This window comes from Malurus melanocephalus, unplaced genomic scaffold (assembly GCF_030028575.1).
Source record: "Malurus melanocephalus ecotype Western Australia unplaced genomic scaffold, MMel_1.1 scaffold_266, whole genome shotgun sequence".
NCBI lineage: Eukaryota > Metazoa > Chordata > Aves > Passeriformes > Maluridae > Malurus > Malurus melanocephalus.
In genome coordinates, this window is record NW_026623498.1 from 578070 (window position 1) to 587664 (window position 9595).

The 9595-nt window shown below is 44.7% G+C and overlaps 2 protein-coding genes across 5 annotated transcripts in view; one reads left to right on the plus strand and one right to left on the minus strand.

The window, feature by feature from the left end:
- Nucleotides 1-4093, plus strand: part of CLSTN1 (calsyntenin 1) — a 27473-nt gene extending 23380 nt beyond the window's left edge. For all 4 annotated transcript variants that reach the window (XM_057375997.1, XM_057376000.1, XM_057375999.1 and 1 more), the window contains 6 exons: nucleotides 198-424; nucleotides 698-868; nucleotides 1417-1562; nucleotides 2160-2295; nucleotides 3011-3195; nucleotides 3481-4093. In XM_057375997.1, coding sequence (XP_057231980.1) covers nucleotides 198-424; nucleotides 698-868; nucleotides 1417-1562; nucleotides 2160-2295; nucleotides 3011-3195; nucleotides 3481-3675 — 1060 coding nt within the window. In that variant the 3' untranslated portion in view covers nucleotides 3676-4093. The remainder of the gene's footprint in view (nucleotides 1-197; nucleotides 425-697; nucleotides 869-1416; nucleotides 1563-2159; nucleotides 2296-3010; nucleotides 3196-3480) is intronic.
- Nucleotides 4094-6092: 1999 nt separating this feature from the next.
- Nucleotides 6093-9595, minus strand: part of PIK3CD (phosphatidylinositol-4,5-bisphosphate 3-kinase catalytic subunit delta) — an 18734-nt gene continuing 15231 nt past the window's right edge. The window contains exons 20-23 of the mRNA XM_057376002.1: nucleotides 9229-9352; nucleotides 8887-9032; nucleotides 8556-8688; nucleotides 6093-8115 (exon numbers count right to left, since the gene is read on the minus strand). Of these exons, the coding sequence (XP_057231985.1) occupies nucleotides 7978-8115; nucleotides 8556-8688; nucleotides 8887-9032; nucleotides 9229-9352 (541 nt within the window). The 3' untranslated portion in view covers nucleotides 6093-7977. The remainder of the gene's footprint in view (nucleotides 8116-8555; nucleotides 8689-8886; nucleotides 9033-9228; nucleotides 9353-9595) is intronic.

A 9595-nucleotide genomic window follows, 5' to 3' on the forward strand; every position in this document is an offset into this window, starting at 1 on the left:
TGGGAACTGTAAGTAAAAATTAATTGTAAGATTGCTCCCTTGGTGGCAAATTCATACTATTCCAAGGCAGCTGATGAATTTATCTAAGACTCTGGGGTTGAGACAGCTTTTCAAAAATTTATAAAGCAATTACTCTGTGGAATTGTTCCTCCCTCTGAGATAACCACCTTAACTGCAAAACTGCTTTTCTTTCTCAGGTGTTTCAATGAAGAGTCGTGTGTGTCCATTCCCTCTGTGGAGGGATATGTCATGGTCCTGCAGCCAGAGGAGCCAAAAATCAGCCTGAGTGGCATCAACCACTTTGCCCGCTCTGCCTCCGAGTTCGAGAGCCCCGAGGGCGTTTCTTTGTTCCCTGAGCTGCGCATCATCAGCACCATCACCCGGGAGGTGGAGCCTGAGGGRGATGGGGATGAGGATCCCACAGGTAACACCACCTTGCCCACCTCACCTCACCTCACTCAGGGATCCTGCACAGAGCTGTGCATTTCTCTTCTAATRTGGAATCATCTGCTCTGGGCTAACAAACTTACCTGAAAATGGTCATAAGCCCAGACCATTATCCTCATGTAAATATCCCATGTTTGTATTTTATTTTTAAAACATGATTTCATGAATATTTGTTCTCCTCAGGCCCAGATTTTAATATTTCACCTGGTGTGTGTCTGCTTAAGTCTTCAGCTTTTTCTCTGTTTTTTAGTTCAAGAGTCTTTGGTATCTGAAGAGATCATRCACAACCTGGATACGTGTGAGGTGACAGTGCTGGGAGAGGAACTAAATCAGGAACAGGAGAGCCTGGAGATTGACATGACACGATTGCAGCAGAAAGGCATTGAGATGAGCAGTTCCAACCTGGGCATGATCATCACAGGTGGGGTTTGCTGCTCTTGTGGGGGAACTGAAGGGACTCATAAAGGGAGCACTTCTAGAGAGGTGGCTTGTAACATATTACTCCAAATATTTATTTTTTTTCCCCCCAAGCTTGAACTATCTTTAGAATTCCAAGCACAGCAGTTGTGTGGAAAGCTGTGATTCTWGAAAACACCACATTCTAGAATCTCCCTTCAGTTCTTCTCTCTGTCCCACATAGCAGGTTACTTCTAGACTGTGGAAGGGCAGTTAGACTTTGCCCCAACTTTGCTTGTCCCACTGCCTGGGATTTGTGAGCAGAATATGTTCAGAGTATTCCATAGAAAGGCTTCCAGAATCCCTTCAGAGATGAGCTGGGTTTAGGATTTTGTCACAAATGCAATCCCCAGGATTTCAGTGGAGCCACATGTGTGTAGCAGTGATGTTACCATTTTTTGTACTCGCAAATCCGTCAGCCAACAAAACTTAGATGAAGAAATGGAGTGATATTTGTCCATTTTATGACAGACTTGTGCAAACAGCCGTTGTCCCTGTGTGTTTCCCTGGCAGGGGTTGACACCATGGCAAACTACGAGGAGGTTTTGCACCTGATCCRCTACAGGAACTGGCACACGCTGTCCCTGTTTGACAGAAAATTCAAACTGGTCTGCTCCGAGCTCAACGGGCGCTACGTCAGCAACGAGTTCAAAGTGGAGGTGAGTGAGCTGCTGCATGGCTGAGGAGGGGGAAAGTTGTTACCTCAACTGATAAATAATGGATCAATTATTGATTTGGATTCTGTCCTGTAAATGCATACCAGCAAATGTGAGCATTTCAGGCAACATTTCCTATATAAATGTGGTTTTAGTCCTATATTTTAGCTTGAAATTAAGCTGCCTAAACAGAGCTAAAATTATTGTTTGGAGAAGAAATAGTACAGCTAATGGGGGTGTGAAGGTGAAAAGGTTGCTTTGAAAATGCAGAGTATTAATTTAGCAAATGGARTGAGAGCTACCAGAGGTGAGTGGCCTTCCTGTGTCACTTCTGGGATGCCACAGAKGGACTTGCTGGGCCCTTCACTGTTTTGCTTGTGTGATGCTCAAATTTCTGATATTAAGAGTTTATGTTAAAGCACAAAGTGGCTAAAACTGCATTTCCTCTGCAGCAGGGYACAGGTTAATGATTATTTAGTCTGCTTATATCAAATATATGGACATAGAGCAGAAAATGACATTAAAAGCATTCTTTATTTTTCTCTTGTCAGAATGAAACTGTTGGATTTCTGCAGTTTAACACTTTGTGTTTGTCCCTAGGTGAATGTTATCCACACAGCCAGCCCAGTGGAACATGCCAATCACATTGCTGCACAGCCACAGTTCATTCACCCAGTGCATCATTCCTTTGTTGATCTCTCTGGTCACAATTTGGCAAATCCTCATCCTTTTTCAGGTCAGGATTCTCAGTCAMTGAAGTTGAGCTGTTTGTTTTGTGGTGTTGCAGAGTTTTTTTTTCCCAGAGTTTAAACCAATGTGTTGGACTAATAAACCAGGCAGCTGCTCAGTCCTGTCCTGCTGCTGTCCAGGCAGGGAGCAGTGAGTTTTTAGAACCTCATGAAATTCCTTTTTCTGCCAGCAGAAGAGCTTTCTGTTGGTGTGTATGTTGGAAAATGGGAGGAGATTTCAGTCCTTTCCTCTGTAAAGGACTGTGAGGAACTGGGACAGTTTCTTCAGAATGGCAGGATGAAAGAATTGCAAACCTATTCCCTTGAGTCCTGGTATCTGTCCTTTCTGTTTTAATTACATCAATTTGGCAAGGGTGTAGGATGTGAGAAGAAGAAAAATAGACAATTCAGAGAGAATTGTGCATGGTAAAATGTGCTTTCCATGTGTTTTCCTTTGGATTGATGTAATTACATTTAAGGAACTGAGGTCTAGTTGTGTTCCAGCTGACTCTTTAGGGGCTGTATMCAGACTGCCTTTGTGTAATATATATATAATATATTAATATATATAATATATATAAAATGAAAATACCATGTCATACTGGTATAATGCCRTTTCCCCAGGCAGGTGATGGGATGGGGAGCAGTTGTTAGCCCTGTGTAAGCACTGTTAGCACTGCATTCCCAGCTCTCTGTAAGGACCCCCTGTGTTTGCTGCTGCAGTTGTTCCCAGCACAGCCACGGTGGTGATTGTGGTTTGTGTCAGCTTCCTGGTGTTCATGATCATCCTGGGCGTGTTCCGGATCCGCGCCGCGCACCAGAGAACCATGCGGGACCAGGACACGGGCAAGGAGAACGAGATGGACTGGGATGACTCTGCTTTGACCATCACTGTGAACCCCATGGAGGTAACTGGGGGGACTGGGGTGCTTTTGCAGCTGCAGTGGGGATTGTCTGTGGGCACAGACATGAACTGGGTGGGTTTGTGTGGAGTGCAGCATTAACAGCAGCGTCACACAACTGTTTTACAGAGTTCCCCCTCCTTTGTCTTCTCTGGTTTCTGCCTAATTCCTGCTGAACTGCTAAATCCAGCAAAGAATCTCCAATTGCTTTTCCTCAGTGTAGGGCCTTGAGTAAAGAACAAAAAGAWTTTTGGCCAGTGTGGTAATGACAGCTCATTTTTATCTGAACAGACTTACGAGGATCAACACAGCAGTGAAGAGGAGGAGGAGGAGGAGGAAGAAGAAAGTGAAGATGGAGAAGAAGATGACATCACTAGTGCAGAGTCTGAAAGCAGTGAGGAGGAGGAGGGAGAGCAGGAGGAGGACCAACAGAATGTTACCAGACAGCAGCAGCTGGAATGGGATGACTCTACCCTCAGTTATTGATTCTAGCTGCTCCCTTTGTCTTTATGTTCTCACTCTACAAGACTCCACTGTAACACACTCCATTGGTACAAAGGATTCATGGTGTTTTAAACAAAAAATTCATTCTGGCCAGTAGATTGAATCCCCACACAACGTGTTTGTGTTCTGTCAGTTAGTTCCTGATGTTTAGGCTGTAGTTAGCACCTCTTCCTTCAGCCATGCCTCAGTGACTGGATTTTTTTTACGCTCTCTGAGGAACCACCTTGCACTTTTTCTTCATGTCATCTCAGCTAAGTGACTCTACAGCTCTGTAGCCATTGCACATGAGTTTCTGAACTGTCTTTTTTTGCTCAGTGAAACAAACTTAGCTTTGTTCCTTTTTCTCTTTCTAAAAGATGCAAAGATTGCTTGTTGACAAAGGGTAAAGCTGCTCATTTCAGCCTGTTGATTTCTTTTTAATTTTTTCCCCCCAATTAGTGCATGTGTAAAGTGGCAGAATGAGGTTAATATGTAGAAGATTAACAAGACTTTTTAATATTTTGTAAATATATTGGAATTATGTAATTATGTCATTTGTGGTAGTGAAAACAGGGATTGGGGTTTAAAACATGCTAAAGTGAAAAACCATGCAGCATGAACTATTCCAAGTCTCATCCTACTGCAGCAGGAGCACGGGCACAGTTTTTAGTGTAGATGTTCAGTAACTCTGTCTTGGCCTTGACTGCGATGTGCGCTCATGCCCCGCTCTCCTTCAATTCCTTCTTCTTTCATCTCCTTTATTTTGCAGAGGGAACAAAAAACTTGTGAGAATTGTAAAGGCTTTGGGAACCTCTGCAGCGCTTCAGCTGCCCTGTGCACTACAGTTTGTTTTTAATTTTTTTTTTTTCCTCCAATTAAGCCTTGGCCTAAAGGCTTTTAAATTATTGGGGAAATAACACTACATGGATGGTGGGCTGTTTGCACTCTGCCAGCTTGGGTGGAGCTGAAAGCCTGAGACCTGCCAGTCTGCATGGAGAGGGATTTGGGAGTTTTTGGCTGTTCATTTTTTCTAATTTGGCAGTGGGAGGGTTTGGGTTGTAGCTGACACCACTGARCACTCCTGCTCCTCCCCTGCAGCTCCTTGTACAGTAATTCAGATTGTCGGTGTTTTAAGCCTTTGTTTACACTTAGTAATTGTGTTTTCCTGCTGGTGAAAAACTGTAGCATAAATTATCCAACCAGAAAACCTTGGGAATCATGTTAATTCATGTGATTTGAGTTGTGATCCCAGTTCCAGTTTGGGATTGCAGAGGGCAGTAGCTGGAAGGTACGAAYGGGGTGGGGGATGCACTGGTTTTTCTGTCAGGCAGGGTTGTTTAACTTTATTTGGTCTGATGCAGAGTTGTGAATAATGAATTCCTGCTTCTTTCTATGGAGGTGGATTAAAGAGTAACTTGTTTTGCTGTAACAGGAGCCTGGGCCTGCACTCCTCTGAGCACGGTAAGGGAAGCGTTTGCTCCTGGGTGTGGCTGCAGAGCCCCCAGAGTGACAAAACCAGGGCAGGACAGGGACAGGAGCACTGGGGAAGGGCCAGAGAGGGCATGGAGGAGCTGATAAATGAGGGAAAAGATCAAGAGAAGGCACTGAGGGGCTGATCAGTGAGAGAGAAAAATCAGAGAGGGCACGGTGGGTCCTGATCAGTGAGAGAGAACAGCTCAGGGTTGATCCTCACGTTTTTGGGTTGATCCTCACGTTTGGGTTGATCCTCACGTTTTTGGGTTGATCCTCACGTTTTTGGGTTGATCCTCACGTTTGGGTTGATCCTCACATTTGTCCACCTTTCAGCATTTCCAGAGCAGCCCAGGTCTCACCTGAGGAGATCTGGGGGGATTTGCACTGGGGGAGCCTGGACTGTGGAGTGCCTTTACCACAGAGATGGACCTGGCAGCAGGGAAGGAGCCCACACCAGAGCTTACTGTTTTTTTGGGGTTGGTTGTTTTTTGGTTTTTTTTTTTGTTTTGTTTTGTTTTTTTAATGTAAAATTTTAGATTTCTAAAATGGGGAAATGGTTTTGACTACTTACGTGGTAATTAACTGCTAGTTTTAAGTAAACTGGGAAACTTTTAACTTATGTCTGACAGTTGTCCTGTGTTAATGTGTAGAAGACTTATCCTTCCATATACTGTTGCTGTAGCTGCTGTATTTTAGACCAAAACTGATCATGATTTAATGGTAATACTGAGGGGTTGTAATGTCCTGATGCAGTTTGTAGCCACTGTGGGTATAACTTTTCAGATGTGTATATTGGTAACAGGTCAGTTTGGAAAGTCTATAAGCTACAATAAATTTCTGGTTCTAATGGTTGTTTGCTTTTTTTTTTTTATGGAGTGGAACATAGCAGAATTCAGTTAGAAAAACTTTATAATTTGTGTTAATTACAAAGTGTTAATTTGCCTCTGCTGGGGGAGTAGGTGAGTTTTGTGGTCATTGCTCTCACGTACAGAAGGACTTTGCAGCATTTGTGAACAATCAATATTTTTTATTTTTTTACTTACAAAACATGTACCTAAAGCAACTGAAAAGCTRAACATGTAAACATTCTCTTCTTGCAGAACCACAGTTTGGCTTAAAAAAATACTTCTTTTCTCAAAGGCAACAGAATAAGCACAATCAGTTTGTACAGGAGTTAAAAAAAAATAATTACAGGAACATCTCTAAATAAATAGAAATAGGTCTATCATTCTGAGCATATTCATAAAAATGAAAAGCCACTTGAAATGAAATGGAACATTTTTGACATTTTTTTAACTTTCAATCTTTAGTACAATTAACCTTGCTGGAAACCWTCAGGTGAGCTGCTCTGTGAATTTGGAGTCAAAGGCTCTGCTCACCCACCAGAACCAGCAGAGATTTATCCAAGATGCCCTTCCAGGGTGCACAAGAAGAAGGTCCACATGAGGACTCACTGAATTCTTGCTTCTTGTAGGTAAGTCAAGTTTCCAGCCTCAGTAACCTCTGTAAAACTGCTCAGTKCCTGCAGCTGATACTGATACACCTTTGTGTTATTGCACTTCTCAAAGTAAAGGAAGGACAGGAGCCACTGCTCTAAAACCTGTGAGGGGCTGTGACATTTCTGCTGTGATGTGACCCAGAGCCCTGGGGGGATGAGGAGAGCAGCTCCCACTGCTGCAGGATCCTGAATGCCACAGGCTCTGCCACTGCACCAGAATTGCTYTTCCAGTTTGGAATTGTAGTGTTTTCCTTTCCACAAGAACATAAAACCTCATTGGGGCTGTGGTTTCAGTGCATCTCACCCTGCACAGGGCCCAAGATTTTTTTTGCATACTTTTTCCTCTGTAAATGAGTTTTAAGCAAGGAAATAGCAATATTTGCTCTCTCAGAGGGAGCAGAGGCACAGGCTGCACAGAGCTCTCMATCCTGCACTATTTCCCTCAAGTACCAAAGCAGTTTTTAGAGCCTGAGTGCTTCAGTCACAGTATYGTCTGAAAGGTGTTGGAAAAGGGGCTCTCCCCAGGGTTAGGTGAAATTAAAACGAGGTGTTTTCTATGCCACAACTGCTGCTTTTACCAACAGGCATGTGAGAGGCAGCAGGGGTTGTGTGAATAGATCCAAACCAGAACAAACCTCACAGCTTAACATCTTTYATGAAAAGAAGCAGTACATTAATTTGAAAATGCAGTCTTACTGTTTGCAGGCYTAAAACCAAACTTAAATGCAGGAAGTACTTGAGGCTCAACTAAAGCCTAACTTTGGAAAGCAAAGTACCTGATCCAGTGGCCACTGCAAAACTGCTCTTGTGCCATCAGTTCGAGGCAGCAATAGCTGAGTTCCAGCTCAGTTTTGGAACACTTTGGCCTCTGGAGCAGACTGASAGTGATGTGGCAGTGTTGTCCCAGGGCAGGAAGTGACCACACACTGGTCTAACAGCTCTGAGCTGTGACAGTGGTGACCTACAGGATGGGCTGCAGGCATAGGGGAACTGTTCAGCTGAATTTTCATGGGACTAGAAATACATTAGCACACGGGAGGGATGTTACAACTGCCTCAACTCTTCCATKGCAAGATGTATTTGAAGCTTAAGGAGTTCTTTAGGGTACAACACCTCTACRTACCTCTCACTGTGCAGTCATTTTATTGCCTCGTGTCTGTCCCTTGTCCCCCAGAGATCTGCAGCAGCCCCGGAGCTGTGGCTGAGGACAGGGCAGCAATGTCTGATCTGGGGACGAGGAGGGGACCTTCAACACCACAGATTGTTCAGTTTAACCTSTCCAAGTGCTGGGCTGGGGCTGGCCCCTTCTCCTGGGCAGGCTGCAGGCTCCTGCTCTACTGCCTGTTGTCTTTGGAGACGTTGTGTGCCAGCCAGTTCACTTTGGTTTTCCAGCTCTCTCGCAGGGCTTCATTAAACTTCAGTCTGAAGTGCTTCAGTGCCTCCTCATCGGTTTTCCCAAGGGCCAGGGAGTCCTAAAGGCAAGAGGCACAGATCAATGCACAACTGTTCCTGTAATTGCAGGAGGTTTTTTTTCTCCAATAAACACTTTGCACCCTCTGCTGCTGTTGGTGCAGGGAAGGAGCAGGTTCTGTCCTGCTCTTGTACAAAGGGTTCTGCAGCTGCCAGGGGTAGGTGGATGTAACTCGAGSCAAGCTGAGAAATTACAGCCAAGGGCTTTGTCTCCTTCCCTGCAAGCTGGGTTCTACAAGGCACTGCTGTCTTTGTGCTGCAGAACCTGAAGGGATTTGAGAGCAGGACACAGCATTTCTGATTTCTTGCACGTGGACATTTGACATCACTCACTGTTCCTGGAGTTCATCTGCTTCTACAAATCTGCCCTTCCACCCTCAACTCCTCCCCAGCCCCAACCTCAGCTGTTGAGTTTTAACCCCAGAGCTGGATCTGCTCTCACCTTCAGGTACTGGATGTCTTTGGAGCAGCTGAGCTCGGGCAGCCCAGCAGCTTTCATCAGTGCAAAGAGGTGCAGGAAGAGGAGCCCGTGGCGCCGCAGGATCATGTAGGCCCGTTCACAGTAACCCCTGAACCTGGGCCAGAGCACAGATGAGGCAGAGCAATGAAMTGCAAATCATTGTAAAGCAAAGCTATGGAGTCTGAACCCTGCTGGCTCCAGTTAATTATTTACTTTCATATGTACAGGCACCTAGAGGCTGCCTATTGGTGGAAACAAATACTAAAAWATTACAGCTTAAAAGCTGAAGTCAAGTCTAACTCCCAGCACTTACCTTTCAAACTTCTCGTTGTTGTTAGTTTTTCCTTGCTGGATGACATGCACAAAGTCGTAGGTTAAGATGAAAGGAACTCTTTCTCTATTAATACCAAATTTAGTCTTGAAGTTCCCCAAAAAGTGACCAAAATCAATATGGAACAGCTGGAAATAAGAACAAATATTTTCAGAATATTACCTATTTTAGCTGATCAGTGTTGAGTTCACAGTTACTGTATTCAGCAGGTCCTGACCCCAGGGTTTTGGGAGAGAATAAAATGACCTTGCCCATGCCCTCCTTGGGGAGCAGCCAATATTCAGTGGTCAGACAATATTCCCTCACTCAGATCCTCTCCCTCACCTGTCCTGTCTCCCGGAGCATGATGTTGTCGCTGTGCCGGTCCCCGATGCCCAGCACGTAGGTGGCCACGCAGTACCCRGCACAGGACAGGGTGAACTCCTCGATGGCTTGGTCCAGGGCATCTCTAGAGAGGGTGACAAAGAGATGGAAGGATAATTGTGCTTTGGACTCCAGTACTGCCCCATGGGGAAGGCTGTTTCCAGGGCCAGAGTCTCATTTGCATTCTTGCAGTGCTCTGGAGGGAGGGCTCCCAGCCCTGCTTTACAAAAATGAGTTGTAGTGACTTAACTGAAGGGGTTTGAAAAAGATTGTGGCCACAATCTCAATGGAAATTAGTCTCAACCGAATTAACTCATTTCTAGCTCTC